The sequence below is a fragment of the Sciurus carolinensis genome, chromosome 5, assembly GCF_902686445.1.
Source record: "Sciurus carolinensis chromosome 5, mSciCar1.2, whole genome shotgun sequence".
Classification (NCBI taxonomy): Eukaryota; Metazoa; Chordata; class Mammalia; order Rodentia; family Sciuridae; genus Sciurus; species Sciurus carolinensis.
This window is the reverse complement of record NC_062217.1, coordinates 162,018,467-162,044,158: the sequence shown is the minus strand read 5'-3', so window position 1 is coordinate 162,044,158 and position 25,692 is coordinate 162,018,467. Positions and strand designations below refer to the sequence as shown.

At 35.1% G+C, this 25,692-nt stretch overlaps 1 protein-coding gene across 2 annotated transcripts in view; it reads right to left on the bottom strand.

The window, feature by feature from the left end:
• Atrnl1 (attractin like 1) overlaps positions 1–25,692 on the bottom strand; it is a 723,769-nt gene that overhangs the window by 497,703 nt on the left and 200,374 nt on the right. For both annotated transcript variants that reach the window (XM_047554249.1, XM_047554248.1), the window contains exon 20: positions 15,431–15,524. In XM_047554249.1, coding sequence (XP_047410205.1) covers positions 15,431–15,524 — 94 coding nt within the window. The remainder of the gene's footprint in view (positions 1–15,430; positions 15,525–25,692) is intronic.

Genomic DNA, 25,692 nt, shown 5'->3' with positions numbered 1-25,692 from the left:
GAACGTGGAACATTAAGAAAACTCATGAAGTCCAGCAAAGATATTTTGTATAATCACTTCACATGAGATGAAAATATGAATATCAATAATACATACCCAGCAAAACTGTACAAATTTGTGAGCCTGGAGACATATACAAGAATGTTTATAAAACATCAATGGTAATGATTAAAACAGAAAAACAAAACTGGGATTACCATATAGAAAAAGAGAAGAATGAATGAATGATGTGTCTTATAATCATACAATAATATACCCTATAATATCAAAAAGGATCAAATACAGCTATATGGATACAGTTACTTGGATGACTCCCAAAACATCATGTTAAGTAAAGGATACTAGACACTAAAGAACATAGTCTACATTGCACTTTGTATCTTTTATACATAAAGAGAGACTTAACAGATTTAAGCATAAAAAGTTCATTGATGTGATTCCATATTACATATTCAACTAACATTTAAGAAACCTTGTCAAGTTTTAGTTGTAATATCAAAAATAATAATTATCTAAAAAGAAGTAATTTTTAAAAACTTCCTTTTCCACCAACCATTTGTATGAGGCTAGATATTTTTAGATATGTCAACCAAAATATCATATCATAAACAGACTGAATGCAAAAGCAGGTATGAGAATACAGCAATTAAAGTCAGATGTTAAAGAGATTTGTAAAACAACATCATTCTTTCATTTTTTTGCTTGATATAATACTTATTTTTCAATTAACATGCAAAATTTATGTTAACAGATAACATTCATAATTATTTCATATTATTTAATAAATATTTTTAAATATCTCATTTTAAGTTTCTAATACAATTAACATTGACTAATATAATTTACATATATGGTCTACAATGATTTTTAAGAGTATAAATAGGCCTCAAGACCAAAAACTTTGAGGAAGTCTGACCTCTGGACTTTACTCAACTAGGGCCTGTCCACATATTAATTGGTCAGCTTGAGGCTCCACTATGAAACTCTAATGAGACATTTAAACTTAAATTCTCTAGGTGGCTTTTTTCCTACACAGAACCCTGGGCAAGATTTCATTTTGATTCTTCAGGATTATGTCTACTCCTTATATTCAGGGAATAGGAACTTGAGTATTCTATATTTAGAAAGAAGTCTTGGTTCCAGCTTTGCACCTCACTCAAGTATAAAATAATTCTGCAAGCCAACATAGCATTGATTCAGAAGCGTCCCACTCTGGCTTTAACTTAAACATTTTTGTTTTTGGTCATTAGGGATTACTTCTTTCTTTATCTCAAACTCAGCTATATAACTTCATTTTAAATACTCAACTTAACCTATCATTTCTAGTAACTTTGGAGTGGAGAGGAGTCCATACTAGCTGAACCTTAGATGTTGTCACGTAATTTGTGTTATTTTCCACACATGTGCACACAAATATGTGCGCACAGACACAATTGCACAGAATGAGGATGTTGTATCCTAGAGGAAATATACATATATTTTAGTGCAAATGGGACAATAACAAAACCAGTCCCATTTTACACAAGTAAAAACAGTGTTAATACCAGGAAGTACAATGTACTCCACATTCTCTGACTGCAATGTATAACAGATCATTCTAAAAATTAATAGCTTAATGTATTTGAAATTAAGAAAATTCTTTACATAAAAACTAGTCAAAAATGAAACCAAAATTGAAACTACTGATAGAGAATATTTCACATATAAAAACAAATTAAAATGAATATAATTAGCATAGTTAGAACACAAGTCTCTATGGAATCAAATCAAAATCTGTATAATACAGTACTTCTCCTAGAATAAGCAATTTCAAGAATTTTTCAACACAAAGCAAATTTAATTTTCATTAGCTAAATATTAAATATTTGTACTTTAATATTTAGAAATTGAAACAATAGTATGTAGCTCACAAATACTAATACCCACAAGTTTTCAGACAAATTGCCAATACAAAGCATGAGAACAATTTTTCAGTGTGGAAATAGTGCCTCAACTTTCATTTTTATCCTTAGTAAAGAAATAATGAAACTATTTAATAAATAAACAATAAGTTAACAAAATAGGTAAAGGGCACTCATTTTTTACAAAAGAAATCATGGTGGATATTCACTCCATCACTAATTAGGTTGTAACCTTGGACAAATGAACTTTTATAAGTTTCAATTTCCTTTATAGTAAAATGGGGATAAAAATGCAACCTACTTCACAGAACTTATGCTCTTGATAAGAATTAAAAGTGCTGAGCTCAGAGAGATGTTTCGAGCTCAGAGAGATGTTTCGCATGTCTCAATATCGGTTTGCTTGATGACTATGATGATGGTGGAACAAAGACAAAAAGGAAAACATGAATAAAAATAAAGAGAAGAAACCATGTTTGCATCTGCCAAATTTCAAAGCAAGATGAAAAGAAAATTATTTTAGAAAGAGATTACACTAAATTGTTTTCAATCATTTATCATTTTTCCCTAGATGTAAGAATGCTCAACTATACAACATAGCCACTGCACTGGAGCCACCAGAATGAATCGAGCTGACATAGCAGCATATAGCAGTAATTCATTTTATCACACACATGCATTCAAAATGAGTCCATATTTTGATAAAAGATCTACACATACACCAGATATATTTTCTAAATTAAAGTGTTGAATCTTACTGTAATTTATTTCTTCATGGAAGTTTAAGGTTGAACACACTAGGAGGCTATTTATTTAATCTCCTGATATTTCAAGATAACTTTAAATAATAAATATAGAAGACTATCCAAAATAAACTAAATGTTCAAATGCATTCTCTTTCATGGGCATATATGTCTGCTTCTTTCTATAACTGTTTCCATTTGTAATTAGTATATCCTACATCTCACTTCTATATTCTTTTCCTTATTGTGTTCTTCTTTTTTTTAACTAACGATTCCAACAATCCTATGTGTACGAAGGCCTATTCACACCATCTAGAGTTAAGACCACCAAACTTTGTTACACATGTTGTTAAGGTAATAATCAAGTAGAAGATCATGGACTACTGTAGACTTCTAATAAACAACCTCCAACGAGAACAGCTCTGTTAAAAGAGCTGGAAGATTTACAAAAGTTTTTAGAGATGAATAGTGAGCAGATAACGAATTAACCCTAAATACTCCACAGACAGTCAGTAGTCTCCTTATGACTTAGTCATTAAAGATGATTAAAGATGTCAAGTAAGGTGCTAAGGGAACAGAAATTACTCACAGAACGGTGTACTAACTGCTGCAAGAATCAACCTTAAAACTGCAATAGTTTACACAATACAAGTTTAATTCAAGCCGAAAACACTGTTCAGCTTGGGGGAGGGTCAAGTTGGGGAAAAGGATTTGGGCTATTCATATTTTTTTTGGTCCTCACTTTCCTCTCTACTGAACAACTGTTTCGGGAAACGAAGGCTGTATGGCACATGAACAAGCTTTATAGGGAGGCAGGTTTAGAAATGATGGAAATTATTTCAGTCTATTGGTCAGAATCCAATAACAAGACTTATAATCCAACTCTAACAGAAGCCTAGTTGTGCTCAGAATGTGCTCACAATTAACAAATGAAATTCTGTCTGGTACAACTGCAAAGGATGAGATGTTAGCTAAGAAAGCCTGATAGGAAGCTAACACAAATTCAGAGATACATTTCTAAAATCTAAGGACTTTAAATTCAACAAGTCATACACTAAAAGAACTCAAATGTTTATCTGACATAGAAGTTTTGTGCAAATAGGATTTCTTCTCAGCAGAGTACCAAGCTGGAGGGTAGGAATGAGAAGCAACCAAATATGGGTTCATACTAAGCAAACTCAAACTGGCCCATAGTTTTAGTAACACACTTTCTGAACTGATATTTTGAGATTTGTAGCTTTTGATGCATAATAAGTTCTCACTAGTAAAGTCTTCAGAATAATTTGAGCATAGGAATTCCTAAGTGTTTTATTTCTTAGAGAACAAGGCTGTTTGACTCATCAACAACAACAACAACAAAAAAACATTAATCCTATCTGAAGTTAAAACTGCATTGCCTAAATTGATAGAGAAAAATCTTAACAATACTTAATGTTAGTATATGAAGACAGTCTTCACCAGATGCTCATCCAATTGTGTTTACAAAACTGACAATCTATGTGCAAATTAGGTGCAATATAAAAAGGCAGGTCATATAGCAAGTGATTCTTCCTCTGGATTCTTATATAACAAATTAATATATATTAAGGCACAGAGATGAAAGAATTCCCTTTCCCCCATTCCCAGTATAGATTTTTTAAATCATAGGAGTAATTAGGAAAAATAAAAGTCCTGAGATACATTTTTTTTACACATAAGAAGTCACTTTTAGGTGCCAAAAAATTTCCACAAAAAAAGGCACAAGGTTGATCTTTCTAAAATGAAAAGGACACTGGCATCATCTTCTACATTCCGTCCTCATCCCTCCACCCAAAAAACACTTGCTATTAACACAACGGAGAAATACAGGTAATAATCTTAGATACTGCTGGCCTAAAGGTAACCCAGAGAGGAAAAAATAACTCAGGAAGAAACTCCTATGGCAATATTTCTCCAAGTGCATCAAGGATTATCATTTTACAATCACTTAGCGTATTTGTTAGTAAAGCAGGATTGTGGTACCATGGTTTCGGTCATCATATTCCAGGAGATTCTTTCTAATTTTGAAAACCAGTGTCTTAAGCCTAACTTAAGTAGCTAAGAAATGTGGCATCAGTAAAAAAGAAAAGGAATGAGGAAGACAAAAGGAGAGCCAATTATGAATTAATTTACTCAATTAAAAACCTGCTAAGCAATATTGCCATATATGTTAGAGAATTGTATGTGTAATTCCAGATGGCTTCTTAAAGTTTATGTTCAATTTACTGTGGATAAAAAGTAAATGATTCTGAATTAAACTATTAATTTTGACTAATCTACCAACAAAATAGCTAGCTATACCATCAGTATAGTTTTAGCAGAAATAAACAAAATCTTCTAAGATCTCATATGAAAACAATGACATAATAAATGGTTTTTACTAGGTAAAGGTTAACACTCATTAATTAGGTGACTGGTTCTCAATAGACATAAATGTATGGGTAACAATTAGCTCCATAGTGGTGGAGTTCTAATAAATTTTGCTGAAAGGACTGAAAAAAAGACTAGGAGTAGTAGACATCCTAAATGCACAAGGTAATCCCACAAATTAAAAAAAAAAAAAACAATTCTACATGATTTAAAATGTCATGGTAGATGTTTAAGTAGGCAAAAATAAACCAAAAACCTTTATGATTATTATTTGAGCCATTTTGCATGTAAACATAAAGGAGTTTTGCATGTTTATAACGTACATTGAATTTTCTAAGAATGCAACCACCATATGTATAGAAAGTCTACAACACATAACTTTATTCATAATTTAACCAAGGAATATTTAGCCTTTCAAAAAATTTCATCACCAATAGTATGTTGTTCATAGTATACACTACTTCGAGCATACAATGTCTCCAGAGAAAATTTCAGACTTTTTTAAAAGACTAAAAACCACATATTACTAAGTCAGTGACAACTTATGTATAGTACCAAATATCATGAAAATTATGTAATAGTATTCCTTGAAATTAAACCCCTATCTCTCACCCTGCACAAAACTCAACTCAAAATGGATCAAGGACCTCGGAATCAGACCAGAGACTCTGCATCTTATAGAAGAAAAAGTAGGTCCAAATCTTCAACTTGTTGGTTTAGGATCAGACTTCCTTAACAGGACTCCCATAGCACAAGAAATAAAAGCAAAATCAACAACTGGGATAGATTCAAACTAAAAAGCTTTCTCTCAGCAAAGGAAACTCTCAGTAATGTGAAGAGAGAGCCTACAGAGTGGGAGAATATCTTTGCCACTCATACTTCAGATAGAGCGCTAATTTCCAGAATCTATAAAGAACTCAAAAAACTCTACACCAAGAATACAAATAATCCAATCAACAAATGGGCTAAGGAAATGAACAGACACTTCACAGAAGAAGATGAATAAGCAATCAACAGATATATGAAAAAATGTTCAACATCTCTAGTAATTAGAGAAATGCAAATCAAAACTACCTTAAGATTCCATCTCACCCCAATTAGAATGGCAATTATCAAGAACACAAGCAACAATAGGTGTTGGCGAGGATGTGGGGAAAAAGGTACACTCATACATTGCTGGTAGGGTTGCAAATTAGTGCAGCCACTCTGGAAAGCAGTGTGGAGATTCCTCAGAAAGCTTGGAATGGAAACACCATTTGACCCAGCTATCCCACTCCTTGGCCTATACCCAAAGGACTTAAAATCAGCATACTACAGAGATACAGCCACATCAATGTTCATTGCTGCTCAATTCACAATAGCCAGATTGTGGAACCAACCTAGATGCCCTTCAGTTGATGAATGGATAAAGAAACTGTGGCATATATATACAATGGAATATTACTCCACCATGAAGAATGATAAAATTATGGCATTTGCAGGCAAATGGATGAAATTGGAGAATATCATGTTAAGTGAGATAAGCCAATCTCAAAAAACTAAAGGACGAATGATCTTGCTGATAAGCAGATGAGGACATATAATGAGGGGTGGGAGGGGTTAGCGTTAGGGTTAGGGTTTGGTTTAGGGTTAGGGATAAGGAGGGTGGTAAGAATGGAGGAAGGAAGGACTGTATAGAGGGAAAAGAGGGGTGGGAGGGGTGGGGGGGAAGGGAAAAAAGAACAGAATGAATCAAACAACATTACCCTATGTAAATTTATGATTACACAAATGGTATGCCTTGACTCCATGTACAAATAGAGAAACAACATGTATCCCATTTGTTTACAATAAAAAAAGAAATAAAATTATGTAATAGTATTCTTATCCTGTTTAATTTGAAGATTTTGTAATACCATGATATAAAATCTATGTGATAGAAATTACATATTAAAATTATTTATTTGTAGTTATCAATTGTTACTCAGCAGGGGACTCTGACAATGTTCTCAGAAGTCTATAACATAAGTTGACTGGTTTTTGTATTACAATATCTTTTCCCAGTCTAGTCCCTATTTTCAAAGAAATTATATAGACTTCAAAGTCTTTTAGGTACTAGACATTAAAGATATGTCTTAACATGTGGCAGGATTTCAGGGCAGAAAATGTATTTTCCATGACATTTCATCACAACCATGTTCACATCTGAAACAAGAGAATTATTTTGGCAACTACACTTACAAATAGGATCCAGTTCACTTCTGAGAATATCATACCTCCTTGTTTTCTCCATTTCGACAGTTTGTCTCTGCATGAGATTTCTCTTTCTGATTTACTACCTGATTAGGTCCAGTCTGAATGGAAGTAGTTCCAGGTCCTTCTACCTCTTGGTTCTTTTTACCTTAATGGCTCTTTCTCCATAGGTCAGAAAGCCAATATGAAAGATCTGCCAGATGCTACACATATCCGTTCCATTTATATGCTTAGGGACAGAGGAAATGGCTACAAAGTGAATGTGATACACTCTTTCTAGAGTGTGTGCTCACTGAAAGAGTTTTGAACCTTTACCTATTTATCCATTTAGCCCCTGGTCTCCATAAGCTGCCATTCTAACAAGAGGCTAGTACTATTCATCCTTTAAATGCAAACAGCACTCCATAAATTTTAATATAAATAAATAAAGTTCTAGAAAGTGCTAGTCCATTTCCACTGAGAACTACTAATCTAACAAACCAATGTTTTGTTTGAACAAAATACTTCTGTAGTAAATGAGATATTTTCTGGTAATTAAGAGTATATTAAATGAAAATTGGGTGTACACATGCAGAATGAAACTAGACCCCTACCTTTCACAAGTTAAAAAAAGGAACTCAAAATGAATTAAAAACTTAAATGTAAGCCCCAAAACTACTAGAAAGAAACAGAAGAAACACTTCAGGATTGGCAAGGACAAAGTTTTTTTTTTTTTTTTTGGGAAAGGCCCCCAGAACACAGGAAACAAAAGCAAAAATAGACAAATGGTATTATGCCAAATACAAAAGCTTTGGCAAAGCAAAAGAAACAACAGAGTGAAGACACAACCTACAGAATGAGAGAAAATATTTGCAAACTACACATCTAACAAGGGGTTGATACTCAAAAAATGTAAGGAACTAAAAACTCAATAGCAAGAAAACATAACCCAGTTAAAAAATGGGCAATAGACCTTAACAGACATTTCTGAAAAGAAGCATACAAATGGTCAAAGCAAATTTGAAAAAATACTCAACATCACAATTACCAGGGAAATACAGATGAAAATCACATTAAAATATCACTTCACTCCAGTAAGAATACCTGTTATCAAAAACACGAATGATAACAAGTCCTGGAGAGAATGTGGAGTAAAAGGAACCCTTGCACACTGTGGAAATGTAAACAGTGGAGATAGTGTGGGAAACAGCACAGAGTTGCCTCAAAAAATTAAAAATACAACTACTATGTGATTCAGCAATCCCACTATTGAGTATATACCCAAAGAAAATCAAAGTAGTAGGACAAAGACACATCAGCATGTCCAAGACATGTCCCCCATGTCTTGTAACACAATTCACAGTAGCCAAGAACTGGTAACAAACTGACCATCAAATTAATGGATAAAGAAAAATTTGGTATATATACACAATGGAATTCTATTCAGCAACTAAAAATGATGAAATGCTGTCATTAGCAACAAATGGATGAAACTGAAGATCACTATAAGTGAAATATACAAGGCACAGAAAGACAAGTACCATACAATGTCGCTCATATGTGAAGTACAAAAAAAAAAAAAAAAAAGTTGATCTCAAAGAAACTGAAAATAGAATGTTGATTACCAGAGACTGGGGAGAGCAGCAGGGAGGAATAGGGAAAGTTTGAGTAATGGGAATTCAGTGGCACCTAGAGAGGAGTAGGAAGTTCTGGCATGCCACTGAACCATCGGGTGACTAAAGACAGTGAATGTGTACTGCATCTCCCAAAAACTTAGAAAAAGAGGATTTTGAAAGTTTTTGTCAGAAAGAAGTGATAAATTAGAAGACAGGCATGTTTAACTTGATTACACAATGAATACATGTATCAAAACATCACATGATGCTCTATTAATATGTACAATTTTTTATGCTTTTCTGCATTGGTTAAAATAATAAGTTTAAGTTTTAAAAAAGTACTTGAGACAAGATTTATTTGGTAGGCTGATCCAGAAACATGGTTTATGTTTGGTTTTATTTTTTACATGCATTAAATGTTAACATAAAATTTTGAACAGTATATTCTTAAATATTAATGTAACTCCTTAAGATACATATTAATAGGACTGAACAATTTTTTTAAAGAGACAGAATCTTGCTATGTTTCCCAGGATAGCCCAAACTCCTGGGCTCAAGCAATCCTCCTGCCTCAGTCTCCTGAATAACTGGGACCATAGGAGCATACCACTGCATCTGGCTTAAACAGATATTTAGGAGAATGAATTAATGTTATTTTGAAGAACAGTAACAATTCAAATGCCTTATCCAGCAGCCCTTGAAAATAAACGTGTGTTCCCCTTTCCTAATGCCAGTTTTCCTGCTAAAAGTCTTCCAGTCCCCTTGGAGATTAAAGAGGGTGAACATTTACTGTATGTATTGCTGGGTTGGTATAGGCACTTCCGCAGAGGAATCATCCATTTTAATTTAATGGGTTCTGAAAATCAAGGTCCAAGTCAGATCCACAGAGTGAAGGTCTTAGTTTTCCACTAGGGAAGCTAATATCAACATTCTACTTACTGGTTGATAGTTTGGGGGTTTTCCTGGTGATAAAAATTAAACAATAATCTAATTGTCTACCCATTTCCCTCATTCCTTAGAACTCTTAGGCACTACCACAAATTCTTGCCAACCAAGACCTTCTGGTGGCCATCTGGCCTTCTTGACTATCAAGGTAATCATACCTACATTTAAGAGTTAAATACTATTACCCAGCCTCTACTCTTCTGGAATCCTGATATATCCTTTGACACTACGGCAACATCTTTGACACTATGGCAACATCTTCTACTATATCCCATGTTCTACAGAGAATAGCCACTACTGAGTTTCACAAATATTATGGTGTTCCCCTTACTATGGCACTCCCCATTATCCTAATGAAGGAAATGCCTGAAAGACCTGTCAGAAAATAAAGTCAGTTAACAGGTCCTATGGTTTGAAAGTTCCCACCAAAATTCATGTTGATATTTAATCTCCATTGTGAAGCATTAACAGGTGGGACACAGAGACGATTAAGTCATGGAGGCTCTGCCCTCATGAATGGATTAATATATTTGTAGATTAACAGATCAATGGGTTAATGAGTTATCTCAAGAGTGAGTCTGTTAAAAAAGAAACCAGTTTGGATTTGTCTCTTGTAATTTCGTCCTGCTTTGACCATATCATGCCCTGTGCCATCCTGAAACTCTGCAGTCTCCCCACTAATAAAAAAGTCCTCACATTATGTGCCCCCTCAAACTTGGACCTCCAAGTCTCCAGAGCCATGAACTGAACAAACCTATATTCTTTTAAAAATTTCCCAGTAGCATGAAACATAACCTACATGTAAAACATTGCACTGTCTCCAGGGAAAGGGAAATTGCTCTACTGTAGCAAAAGACAGAAGACTCTTCTTCCAACCTGAATTTTTCAGGAGAATCTGGAGGTCCAAAGTTCTGAGGTTATATTCATAAGCATCTCCATAAAAGGTCTCAAAGTCCAACAGGCAGACTTTGGCACAGAAAAACTGTCATGGCTGAGGCTTTAGTTTAATTTATGACTAAATTCTGGGCATGATTTGTAAGAAACTCTGCCCTCTGGTTGCAGAAGATGAAGGTTTATAATGCTATCATTGAAGGCCTGCTCATGTTCACAGCATGCCCTGAGTTAATGAAAGTCTCTTTCTTCAAGGCTTTATGGCAGCTAACAAAAGCCAGTCAGGTTTATAGCCCTTATAATTAGTAACCCTCAGACTTTTCAAGTGTTAAAGTTACTATGAAAACACTAGTGCTTTTTCAAGCTATACATTATCCCAAGTGATCACAGTTAAGATTCTCAATAATTAGGACACTATAGTATATTGGAATAATCTGTGGAGAGTGGTGAACCATGGTCTCTGATTGCCTCTTGGCTGTTTCTGCTGGGAACTTCCTGTCCAAAGGTTCAGGTCTAGATGGCCCAGTTGCTGTGGTGACACCAGCCCAAGGAGGCTCCATGCAAAGGCAAAGAACTGTATCTGCTGGGACCTTAAGCTCAGGAACCAACACCAGAAGACAGAGAATTCTGAGTGTAACAAGATAAGCCTAATATCTCACCATTCCTGCCTACTTCAGGTTGCCTGCTTTGCTGAAACTTTCCCACAAATAACCTTTGGATGAAACCAATATAACAAACACTGAGCTAGCTCTGGTCATTCATCCCCCATCAGGGTGTGATGCCCTCCTGGCTGCAGCTTTTTCTCTATGTCTTTGTCTTTTCTCAATCCTCCATCACCCAGTTTCTGAATTAAATGCTGTGCTGATCATGGCAATGATCAATCACCACCCCACTTACTAGTGCTTTCTGATATGCCATCCAACTACAAAATCTCATGTTGAGAATATTACCTAGATCCAACTCCTGTAACAGCTGACAGCTAGAATTACCTCAATAGCTGAGAAAAAAATTTGGGTGTGCATACTTCCTAGGGCAGTGATCTCAGAGAGCCTTGGTGACAACATGGGAAATGTAGAACAAAGTCCCATCCCTTATTGGCATTAACTGTTTCACACTTACTGGATGCAGTTAGGCAGAAATGAGTAGCTTGGAAACCAACAGGGAAACAAAGAAATCATACTTGATGCAGGATACTAGGGAGTAGAAGAAACTGCCCACTATAGCTTTGGTGCAACCATGCAAGCCAAGGATCTGCCACAACATCTGCCACAACATCTATTAGCACCTCTTTCACCTATATTTTAAATCACATCTTTCATTTATTTCCCATAGGAGAACACCAATTTCTATCACAAGGATTGTTAGAAGACTGAAAGAAGAAAAACTAAATGGCACTGAACTTCTTCATACTATTATGCTGATAATGAATTTAACTGAGATATTATATTTCAACAAATACAAACATTTGTTGCCTTCATATTGGAAAATTGAGAGAGTTCTCAAAAAGATACCATGTTTTCTTTAAAGTTTATGTTACTCTCAAAAGTAAACACTTTTCCTAGAAAATAACATTTTTCCCTTTACATAGTTGTGTTACAGAATATATTGCCATTCTTTTTTTTTTTTTTTTTCTTCTCTCATTTTCTGGTTTTGAGTAACCACTGTCTTGGGTCAAGGCTAGACATACAAATGTCATGATCATGGCAATGTGAATGATTTGGTACTCCTTTAAATTGGTATTTTAAATAACCTCTTCATGTTCTGCCCAAGGTAGTTTCCACCAGCTTACACCACTGGGAATGCTTTCTTAAAAATTTTCTCTACCTTTTTTTCATGAGAATCTGGTGGAATTTGGCAGGGACCAGGGGACTCTAAAAAGGATGCGAACTCCACCAATTTCCATAGTTCCTGTGAGCTTCATACTATCAACAGTGCTCAATCTCTGTCAATTTATCAAACACTCTAGCTAATTCTTATCAGTTTCCAGTAGTTTCACTGTAGGTAAGCAAATATTCATGTCTCATGTCTTCCTGCCAGCTCTCCTCTCTTTGGATTTTTAGCCATTGATTACCCAGTGGTCTCAGTTCTCCAGTGATTTCAAGACAACCCATGAATCTGCAGTTCACCTAGCTATTCTTTCTTTAATTTCAAGGATGGAAGCAATGTTCTTTATGGTTCTCTACATTCTTGGGCAAAAACTGCAAATGCTGGACATGTTCATTTTTATTCCTTTGTTTTCACTGATGCTGTTTCCTCTTTTTTGCTATCTTCTTTATGCAAAAAAATTTCACTCCTCCTTCAAGTTCAAGCTCAAATATCCTCAGCTCAAATATTCCTTTTCCTTCCAAGATGAATCAATCATTCCCTCTTCAGGATTCCATCAATATTTTATTCCTTCCATTCCAATAAGTAAATTTATTGAGCATCATGGTATTAAAGCAATGGTCCCTTAAGAAGTTCACTCTAGTAAAGCATACAGAAAGTAAACGGCCAATGAAACAAAAGAATCAGCAAACACAGAAAGAACCTATTTCAGTTTATGGAGGTTATGAAAAATATACAAGATGTGATGCCTAACTACACACATGAAGACACAGTTACCCTGAAAAGAGGGAGGGATTTATAGGCATAATAAATCATTAACATAAAAAAGAAGTGTACTGAATGTTGGTGAGTACTACAGTACTGGCCTAGAAGATAATTCAGATAAATACCATGTTGTTGGAAGTCGAGAATGAACTGTGGGCTTGTCTGAGCCACCTCTAAGTGGAGGTGAGCCCCTCAGAGGACTCTCAGTATTAACTTGCCTATCTGAGACCACTTTGCTGCGGTGGCAAACATCCTGCTCTGAGAGAATTCAGCGATACTGGGGAATTTATTGGCTCAGGTATCCCTAGGTTCAAAAGCAAATGCAAATCCCCCGGAGTAGAGAGAGATACCAATCCGCTCAACTAGCCTTGTGCTAGAGAAGGAAGAATTACTGCGCAAGTGATAAGTCCCCCATCAGGTCAACTTCCCCACAGCCTCACTTCTTATTTACCTTGAAGAACCCCTCCTCACAATGAAATCCTCTGGTATGTTGCAGTATAAATAAAGCATTGGGGGTGGGAACTTTTTCCCTTTGTTAGCATCAGACCCACCAGGTCTTTTCGTCCCATCAAGCCCTCGCTTTAAAAATATTTTCCATGTCTTTTGTATTGTTTCTTAATACTACATTTTAGACTTTTATTTCCAGTCGGCCCACCTTTTATTCCCTCCCCACACAGGTCTCGCCTGAGACCATATGTTATTCATTTTCATTAATAACACCAAGTACTAACATAATATTTCCTAATATCTCATTGCTTTCTAACAAGAGCATTTTTTCCAAAGAAAGTACATTATAGAAAATAGTTGCTTTAAGAATGATGAAGTTATTCTTTATTATTCTGAACTCAAACTAAAATAAACAGAAAAGTATTGACTGAAATTCTATATACAAAATACTCTTTAGAAATTGGTATTCCATTTTTCCCCTCATAAAAATGTGCTTTTGTCATTCAGAACTATATATTTTCTAAATTCCATATATAGGCAGACCATGTAACCCTATATTATATAAGTTTATAAGGTAAAGAGTTAATTTTTTTTTTTTTGTCTAGAAACAAAAATGTTACTAATACACCGCCTTACAAAAAGAAGTACCTTATGGGTAATTATATGGTTATATCATGTATGTAAAATTTCAGTAAAAATTGTTTTTATGATCATGGTTAGAAACCCATACATTTGTCTACACACAGCACTGTAACTATAGTACTGCTCCTATGGTATACAGAAATTATTTTCATTGCTGCATACTATTACCCAACCAACACAGAATTTGGTCAAGAGAAACAATGTTGTTTATGACCAAAAACTGATACATAATTTGAGGGATTGGGACAGAACAATAAGCAATGTAAATGTAGAGTTCTTGTTAAAAATTTATTAAGAATTTCAAAATGGTGAGCTGGAGTTATGGCTCAATGGTCAAGAACTTGCCTAGCATGTGTGAGGCAATGGGTTTGATTCTCAGCACTGCATATAAATAAATTAATTAAATAAAGGTCCAATGACAACTAGAAAAAATATTTAAAAATAAAAAAGAATTTCAAGATGATGATGGCAGAACATTAAACCAAGTGTGATGCCCTTCTAAGCACAGGGCTCTGTACAGATTCACAGACCACATACTTATAAAGTTGGCTCTACTTATGACAAGCAAGTTTTAGTGTTGCAAAATAGTGGAGCAGATATCCTTCTGTCTTTGAGCATATGACTCTGATTTAGATCCACTGACTTAGAGTCAAACTGCCTTTCTTAGAAGGAACTGCCCGAAGAGCTAATATTCATTGACCTGATTTTTAACTTCAAACACTATGGAGAAGGCATAAAAACTATCTGTGTTCACCTTCTCTAAACTAGAAAACCCATGATAATTCAGTGGTTAAACAAAGACATTATTGTCTTACCTGAAACATTTATGATAATTCTAGAGCAAATAATACCTTTGTTTTAAATAAAAATAAAAGATTTTTCTGTGGTTAACACATTCTTTAGATATAACTTGTGTACTTATCATTTTGGAGATTTCTTTATTAAGTTTTCCTATAATTATACACTTCTACAGGATAAATATATGATTTGTGTCAAACATGTGATACAAACATAGCACAAAGTCAATCCACATAAGTTCTAAGAAATCAACTGTACTTACAATTGGCACTGATCACCTTTTATTCCTTTAGTTGTGCAGAAACATTTTCCTGTGTGCAGATGACAAATATTTGCATGGCCACTGCATGTACAGGCTGTAAATCAAAACCAAAATGATACTGAGTATTCTACAACACAAACATGCACACGAAATTTAAGGGAAGGTATTATTATTACCTGATTTTTATATGAGATTATTTTCTAATGCCATCCCAAAAATAAGATTGCCCTATAAGTTATTTTTATCTAAAAGGATGTAAATTAGCTTATTTGAAAATTTTGCAAAACTCTTTAAAATCTTCAGTGGTATCCTGAGTCTACTATGAATCCAAGTATTTCTCTAACTCCAGGCTACTTTCTATTTTTTATTTGGTACATCTATTTAATGAAATGAGTTTCAAGAATTATAACAAAAGCTTCATAATAAATAGCTTAGCTTCAGAATGCATTTCTACAATCCCAATGTGACCTCAGACAATTTACTTCACCTTTCTAGGCTTAGTTTCTTCAACTATAAAAGAAAAATAATAGTACTTAGTTCTCAGAATTGATATGAGATTTAAATGAGATAACATTTTTAAATAGTTAACTCATATCCAGCTCTTGATAAATGCAACTATTACTTCTACTATTTTTACTACTCTTAACAATAATGAAAATATGGCTACATATTATGTAAAAATGTATGCTTGTTTGCCTTAACATCATCCTTTGAAGCTTCTGAGGTCATTCCCAGTGTAATTATTTCAGCATACTAAATGAAACATTGCATTGTATAATAGTTGCTTATGATCAATTTGGTTCATATGATCTCAAATCTCAATTTCTTACTTTGCATTTCTTTTTTAAAGAGCAGTGTTCTGATTATTTAGGACACAAACCTCACATTGTATTTTGCCAAATATCCAATCAGTTGGTAGACTGTAATTTCTATATGCACAACCTCTCTTGCCTATGATCCCTCCTTTTCATTCTGTACTATTCAAGTATTGCCATCCACTATCTCTTACTGGCACCAATACAATCACATATCGGAAGTATCTTCAGTTTTTCTAGGTTATCACTTATTCTCCAAATGATATATTCCAAAGAGACAAGACTGATCATGTCAATAGCCCTTTCAAAAACCTTTATTGAGATCTTGGTGAACCACCAGCTACCTAAACCAATCTATCAATAAAAACAAAATAATGTGTACTAGACAAATATATGTGGAAGTGAGTAGATGATTCAAATTTTCCAACATCCAACTTTTATTTTTTCTTAAATATTAATAGCAACTCCACTGTGTATGCTAATGGATTAACAATTGCAAACAAAGATAACCAGATAATCATATCAGTATTTTGATCAAGTTTCCAAAATACAATGGATCATGCATACCAACCCAAAGTTAAGTACAAGACCAATCGGAGCATTTTCTAAGGAGGACACAAAAACAATAGTTAGAAGTTCTCAACCTGGTGTGTGTGTGTGTGTGTGTGTGTGTGTGTGTGTGTGTTCTTTTTTCTTTCTTTATTTTATTTTATTTTTTTTAGTTATGATACAACACCAGGAAATACCTTGACACGAACACAAAAACATGAACCCAAGAAAGGCAGATTTGCTAAGAATTAGAAAAAGCTATTTCAGAGTTAGAATGGGTTAGGCCTCCCAAGAGAGTGTCTGTCTGTCCTCTAACAAAGCCTAATAAGGGACTTCACAGGAGCACTTTGGAAAGCTTGATGTTATCCCCTGGAATCTAGTGGCATATGAGAGGGAAATCAGAATTAATCAGGTAGGAGGAGCTGTGGCTATAACGGAGGTGGCAGGAGAGATCAGAAGGACTACCTTCGGAAGTATCAGCACTTTAACTGAGGTCAAGAAAAAGAATGAATGCTCTTCTTCCAGCCAAACTGGAACTGCTTAAAATTCTGACTAAGACCTCCTGGAAGCATTAGCAGACTCCAACAGAAGAAGCTGAAGAGAAAGGTATGAGTGCAAAAAGAAAGCATGTACCACTCATATCATAAGAACTGTACCTGGACAGGCCAAGCTCTGAAGAGCCCTGAAAGATACCTATTCATGTCACATATGTGAGGAAGGATCAGCCACAGATGACAGCTATACATCCCATATAAGACTACACAATTTTCTCTTTTCCACTACGAAAATAAGAAACAGTTAAAAGCTGGGGATGAAACTCAGTAGAATAGCATATGCTTTTATATGTTTTGCATTTACACTCAGTAAATGCATGTAGTTTGAATGTGTAGTAAAACAAAATTTAACAAATTTTCTACACCCGAGTAACCATAACCACAATCAAGATACACATTTCCATTACTCCCAAAGTTTCTCTTATGTCCCTTCCCTGTGGTTTCCCTATTTACCCCCTGCTTTAGCCAAACACTGGTCTGCTTCCCCTTCACCCGCCAGATATAAGACATTGAAAATTTTACTCTTTAAGGCCATAATAAATATTTTAAACTTTGAGGGTCACAAGTGGCTTGAAAGCAGTCATGTGAAAGATCTAAGCAAATGAAGCTATGTTCCAATAAAACTTCTTTTATATAAATGGAAATTTGAATTTTATATAATTTTCACATTATGAAATTTTTCATGTTTTTTCTTCAGTCATTTAAAATTTTAAAAATTTAAACTTATGGGCTATATTTGGCTTGTGGGTCACAGTTTGACAATATATCTAAAGTTTTATATGAAAAGAATCATAAAGTTGGAATATTTGTTTCTGGCTTCTTCACTTGATATTTTTACTTTATGTGCCAGTAATTTATCCTTTTTGAAACAATTTAAAATTTATTTTAAAATACTTCAAAAAATAGAGATAGAGAGAATTTCCTGAACCAAATAAAGGGCACTTTTTAATAAAACCCACAGGTAACATCATGATTGATAGTGAAAGATTATAAGCCTTTTCCTTCTAGGATCATGAACAAGATATAGGGGTCTGCTTTTCCTACTTATTTTTATTATTGTACTGAATATTCTAGTCAAGATAAGAAAAGAAACATAAGTTAGACAAATTGGAAAGGAAGAAGTAAAGCTATCACTATTTACATGATCTTATAAATCCAAAATATATATATATGTATGTATATATATATAAAATGTTAGGACTAACAAATTAGTTAAGCAAGGTTATAGGTCATAAGATCAGTATACAAATGTCTAGTATTTCTAGATACTATGAACTAACAACCTGTAAATAAAATTAAGAAGATAATTCCATTTAAAATAGCATTAACAATAATAAAATCATTGGGTTCAGTGATGAGGGTTCACCTAGCATGCATAAGAGCCCAGTACCACAAAAATTAAATCAATTAAATTCTTAAGATATAATTTAAGAAAACAAGTGCAAGACATGTATTCTGCAAACTAAAACACTGCTGAAGGAAAATTAAAAACAATATAAATAAATTGAGATATCTTGTGTTTATGTAGGAAGAATTAATATTGGTAAAAGTATTGACAAATTTTATCTACAGTTACAATGTAATCCCTACCAGAAACTTAAGTGAATTCTTTTCAGAAACTGACAAGTTAGTTCTAAAATTAATATACAATTACAAGGAAAAATTAAGTTGGAGGACTCAGACATCTTAATTTCAAACATTAGTCTTAATTTCAAACATTAGTCTTAATTTCAAACATACTTCAAAGTTACTATAATAAACATACATGAGGAGCTGGGCATAGTGATGCGCACATGGAATTTACCCAGCTACTCAAGAGGCTCAGGAGGAACACTACAAATTTAAGGCCAGCCTGGGCAACTTAGCAAGACCTTGTCTCAAAACAAAATTTGAAGAAAGTCTTAGTGGTAACCCACTCACCAATCACATGCAAGGCCCTGGTTTTAATCCCCAGTACTGCAAAACGTGCATACCTACACACACACACACACACACACACACACACACAAAATACACACATAAATACAAAATGCACATGAATGGGACAGAATTGAGAATCCACAAATAAACTATTAACTATTAAACTTATGGTGCTGGAACAAATAGATAAGCATGTGCATAAGAATAGAGTTGGATTCCTACTTCACTCTATGCACAAAAACCCACTCAAAATGGGTAAGAGACCTAAACACAGGAGCTAAAATTATAAAGTCTTTAAAAGGAAACATACAAGTAAATCTTAGTGACACTCACTTAGGCAATTGTTTTGACAGCAAGAACAAACACAAAAAAAGAAGAAAAGAAAAAAATGGACTTTATCTTAAAAAATTTTGTGCTGTAAGATAGACTATCAATAAAATAAAAGACAACAGATAAAAAGAGAATTTTTACAAATCTTGTCTTATTTTATCCAGAATATAAAGAAAAATTTCAATTCAATAATGGGAAGATGAATTGCTCAATTAAAAAATCCTACAGAGGGCAGGCATGGTGGCACATGCCTGTAATCCCAGCAACTCAGGAGGCTGAGGCAGGAGTTCCTTGAGTTCAAAGCCAGCCTCAGCAAAAGCAAGGCACAAATACAAAATAGGGCTGGGGATGTGGCTCAGTGGCTGAGTGTCCCTGAGTTCAAACCCTGGTACAAATTAATTAATTAATTAATTAAAAAAATAAAAATTCCAGCAGAAAATGTAAATAGACAAGCCCAGAAAAGGATAGTCAACAAATTTTTCCTTAGGGAAATGCAAATCAAAACCCCTATTTGATACCATTTAACACCTTCTAGGTAGGTTACAATAAAAAAGGCTGACAATAACAAGTATTTAATGTGAATGTGAAGAAACTGGAACCCCTATGAATTGCTAGTTGAGATATAAGCTGGTATAGTTGCTCCTGAAAAGAGTTTGGCAATGAATCAAAATATTAAATATAGAACTAATATATGACCCAGCAGACCTACTTTTAGATACTCTAAAGAAATAAAAATGTATTTCCTTGCTAAAATTTATACATGAATGTTCACAGCAATGTTATTCATAACAGCCAAAAGGTAGAAATAGAACAAATGCCCATTAAGTGATAAATGGAAAAATACAATATGGTGTATCCAAACAACTGAGCATTATTTGGCAATAAAAAAGTGAATAAAGTCCTGGAATATGCTAGAACATTGATGGACCTTTAAGTCATTCTACTACATGAAAAAAGACAGCTGCAAAGATCACATGTTCCATACTTTCACTTATATAAAATTTCCAGAACAAAAAAAATCTATGGCGACAGTGTTTGATCAATGGCCTAGAGTCGTCAGGGGAAAGGCTGTGAAGCAAGGGAGTGAGGGAGTGACTGCAAGTGGGTCTGGCTTTTTTGGGGTGAATGATGAAAAATGTTTTAAAATGAGATTATGACTATGCATAATTCTGTGAATACACTAAAAACCACTCAATTGTAAACTTTAAAACAGTGATTTTAGGGTATATGAATTATCTCAATAAATTTTTTAAATAATTGGTTTAGATCATAATTTAAAATACTATGGAACACTAAGCTTCTTGCTAATTGCTTATGACTATTACATTTGAAAAATGATGATTAATAAACAGTAAGTATGCACACCCCAACATACACACATAAAATAAGTTTTGTAATATGGAAGCTTCTAAGAATCTGGTTTTTTAGTAGGAAAGATTTCTACACAAATGCATGGGTTTTTCTTCATAAGTAATTATTTAGGTAAATTTGCATAATATTCCTTTTGAGTTTTAGAATTAACTATGGGAATACAAGATTTGAGAATTACAGAAACTTAAGGTGTACAAATGCAAAGAATAAAGGAAACTATCATGAAGCAGTAAAGGAACACCTAGAGAAACTGGTACTCTGTAGCTTATTAAATAATGAATGAATGCATCATGACATCTTTTAATATTAATCTGCTTCAAGTTAATATTGTCTTATATTCCTAAGTTCACTATAAAAGATACATATTAATATTTTAAAGCTTGAATATGTATTTTATTTATCCTTTATGGCAGAACTTGATAATACTTATGCTTGCAGAGTTTCTTAAAAGAATTATCAGTGTATAGTAACTTGAATAATTTCTGATATAAAACATGCATTAAAATACCTTTTTATGTGAGCTTGCTTTGAGAGAATTCCCTTGTGGCACTGTACTTCAGAGTAAAATAGCACAAATGCATTTTAAATTCAATTGTTTAGAATTTACACTTCATGACAGTTTTTAAATTATTCTGTTGTTGTCAGCATTTGAGGCTCTTTTTATGCTGAATAAGCACCCATGAAATCATCATGCAATGGCCTTTTGTTTGGGAAATTTTATATGATGGTGATTTTATAGCCTAGATATACACTAGAGGGGCATAATGTGGTCACATGATATTTCTCTCCCCCATAATATAAAGTTGTAATACCAAATTATAAGCAAAACTAGACAACGAGGATAAAAAAAAAAGGTACTATGAAGGTTATTCAAACAAGATGTACATAAAGAATACATTTTGGGAACATGAAACCAAAAAATCCTTGCTGGTAATACTTGTTTCAAGTCAGTTTACATTCCTGAACCCTCTCATTGCTACATCACCTGCTCTCATAGTCATATAAGAATGGCTCCTTGAGATTGTCAACTTAATTTCCTTTGTATTCTTCTAGCATAATTATATCTAATGAAATGAATAGAAACATTATAGGTTAGATTTCAAATGCAGTAAGAATTCTGGAAAAGACATAAGTGCAAATAGCCACAGGATTTAAAATTCTATTCTTCAGAATTGCTAGGAGACACACCATTCTGTGGTAGTCTTGCTAATCTGTCCTAAGCAGAACTTGAGGAAGCCCTGAATCTCAGTTTTACCCTTCTCTGCTGTAATCTAGGAGTAATCCCACCTGTCAAAGAAACTGATGAGGGCGGATTCTCCCATCTGTGCCTATGAAAGGATTTGCAGACACAGTCCCACAGCAGATCATGAGACAGCCAAGGATCTCGGTCTTAGCTCTTACTAGCTACAGTTGGGAAATAGTTCTGCCCAGCCAGAGATCACTGGGGAGACAAGTCCACTGAGTCTCTAGAACAAGCTTGACAACCTCTGTCCCAAGACAGACTTTAAAATGGCCTGAACCCAGCCTCTAGCTCCTTAGTTTCACTCTGGAAGCAGTTCAGTCCTTCTAGGTACCTAAAGGGATACATGCCTGTTCCCTGCAGGCTTAGCCACTGATTTCTAACCCACTGGTAATCTTGAAACAGTCCTATGCATCAGTTCCAGCCCCATTCAACTATGATCTGTGGACACAACTACCTGGGCATGCACCCACCAACATACACCTACATCCATTACCCCAGACATAGGTCTGAAGAATGTGATCTCAGTTACGTACTCTGAAGTCTTGTAACTTGGTTCTAGCTCCTCTCAAATGTGAATTGGGATAGTACTCTCTGCCAGAACCCACACAGATATCTAGAAGGAGTCCCTGAAAGAATCCAGAAGAAGCCATATCAGCCTGCACATGTGGTACCAAGCTTGCTCTCTGTGGAACCTGAACTGGACCCTCATACCAGCACGATCCTTATAAATCAGGTTGTTGGAGAGAGTCTAATCCTGCAGAAGCTGAAGAGAAGTTACTCCCACAAGACATCCTGATGAGAGGCCCATCAACTGTGGAACCCACTGTGAATAAAGCAACAGCCAAGTGATCAGGTTCCTGCCAGAATCAGCTGTGACACCAGCAGAAGAAAGCCTTACTCAGAAACATCTGGACTTCAGAAAATGCTCCATAGAGATTCAAAGGGATGTTTGGATACCACCAAGAAGCTGATAAAGCTCTAGTAATTAACCCCAGCAAAATGGAGATATATTAATTGCATGAAAAGAAATGAAAATTAACTTAAGGAAGTTCAACGATATTCAAAAACACACAGATAAACATCTAAATGAAATTAGAAAAATAATGCATAAGTGAAATAAGAAGTCCAAAAAAGAAATAAAAACTATTTTAAGAAAAGAACCAAACAGAAATTTTGGAAGTAAAGAATACAATGAAGAAATGAAAAACACAATAGACAGTTTCAACAACAGACTGGATCTTGAAGAAATAATTAGTGAATTCAAAGAGAGATCACTTAAAATTAGTGAATTAGAAGAACAAAATGAAAAATGCTCAAAAAGGACAATTAAGGGGGGGGAACCTATGGATACAAATAGTGTACAAATTATGGGAGCACCAGAAAGAGAAGTGAAAATACCAACTTAAATCTTCCCAGGAAGTTCTCGGGAGGGTTATGAATCTAGATTTATGAAGCTTACAGAATCTCAAGCAAGATCAATCCAAAGAACAATCCTCTCAGACATATTTCAAACTTTCAAAAGTTAAAAACAAATAGAGAATCTTGAGAGCAGGAAAAGACAGAGAATTGTCACGTATAAGGGAACCCGTACAAGTTTAGCAGTGGGCCTCTTTACAGAAACTTTACAACTCAGAAGCAAGTGGAATGATGTCCTCAAATGGCTGAAAAAGGAAAGGAGGAAAAGAGTGGAACTGAGCTCACAGCAGTCCCCAATCTCTTCGCAGCTCAAAAAGCAGGCAGTGAAGGAACACCTGACTAGAGAGATGGGTGACAGAATAAACACTATAAATATAAACAGTATAAATGCTAGTAGAATAAATGCTAACATTGATTAGATAGTGTGATACCTATGGAGAAGTCAAGTTTGGTTACCAGAGCAGAAAATAAGGGCAGAGTTTCTTAACCCCAAACCTGGATCAGGGTGGGGTGAAGGGGGAGAAGCAGCAGGGGAAAAGCACATAAGCTCATTCCCTTAATAACACCTGGAAAGACAAGCAGCCCAAATTAAAATGTGACATGTGTAGTGGGGTCACTGGAAGAGATCAAGCAGTTTAATGACAGAAAGGTGCAGCAGGGAGGGCAGCCATTTTGTAAACCCTACAGCCAGCTGCCTGAGAAGAAATTAAACCTAAATAGCATCCTCCCACCTCCAGACATCAAAAACTAAACCAGAAGGCATACCCCTGCAGAGAGCAAATTAAACTAGAGGGTGTACCCCTTCAGTGGGATGTCCCAATAATCCATTTAGAAAGAACCTGTAGAGGGATCACTACTTGCCCAAAGTTGCTGAAAACCCCTTCCCCTCACCATGAACAAGGGGAATGGGGTGGAGCAGATCTGCCCTGGGAAGGCTAACTCAGCACCTTGTACAAATCTCCACAGGAGCACAAGCAGAAAGAGAGAGAGAGCAGATGCCCACAACTCACAGCAACAGGATCTGAGAGCTCAGATCTAAGCAGGAAAGCAATTTGTGTCCCTGGCAGCAGAAAGGAATGGTAACTGGACTGGCAGCCATAGCTGTCAGGTGTCTGGATATGTGCGGGTCATGGGCCACAGTCCTAGTCAGCAGAGGGAAAATGACTTTGGGAAGCTAGAACCAGCTGGTCTTTACCCAATAGTAGGGACAGTGCCTGAATGAGCTTTGTGAGTCAGAGGAAATGCTTCTGCACTACAGTCCTCCCATAGGAATCCACAGCCACAAGTCCCATGCTTGCCAACAATCACCAGGCTCTATGCCACTTTGAAAAGGATCCTGTGGAGAGCAATCGGTATACTGGTGACCTACGGGAACCAGTAGAACAGCCCAGAGAAGACCTGCATCCTGAACTGCACATAAGAGGAACAGCCAGCAGGCATAACACTGCACCCTCCAAGCAGACAGCCTCAGGTTCCTGGGTAGACAAAAGAGAATAGGCTGATGGGAGGTCCTTAGCAACCAGGTAAGTGGCTCCAATACCTCAGCACCTCCGAGGGATCCAAAACCAAAGAGTGATGGACATCTTCTAGAAGTCCCAAATTCTGATGAAATCCGAACCAAGACTCAATGATAATTTTGTTCACCTTGGCATGGTTTATTCCAAATAGCTCTAGTTGACTTTGATCATATATGCCACTCTTTATCAAGATTTGACAGTTTTTACTTTAGTAGCCAACAATATGCCCACAAGCCACTTGACTGTATTTCTTGTCATGTTTTAAAGCATTAATAGGAATCATTCTCTCTTTGTTTTCCTACCTCATGTTTACATTTGCTCCTCTTACCCACTCTTTGTCCTCTTACATTACCTGCTACTGCCTCACATACCACCCCCATCCATCTTTTTATTCTTTTTATCTGGTGTATATTATTCTTTTCTATCTTTTCTTTCTTTTTTCTTTTTTTCTCTTCTTTTTCCCCAATATTTCTCTCCTCCCATTTTCATCACCTACATAATGTTAAAGCAATTTTATTATATTTAATAACTAATTTTTCAAAATATT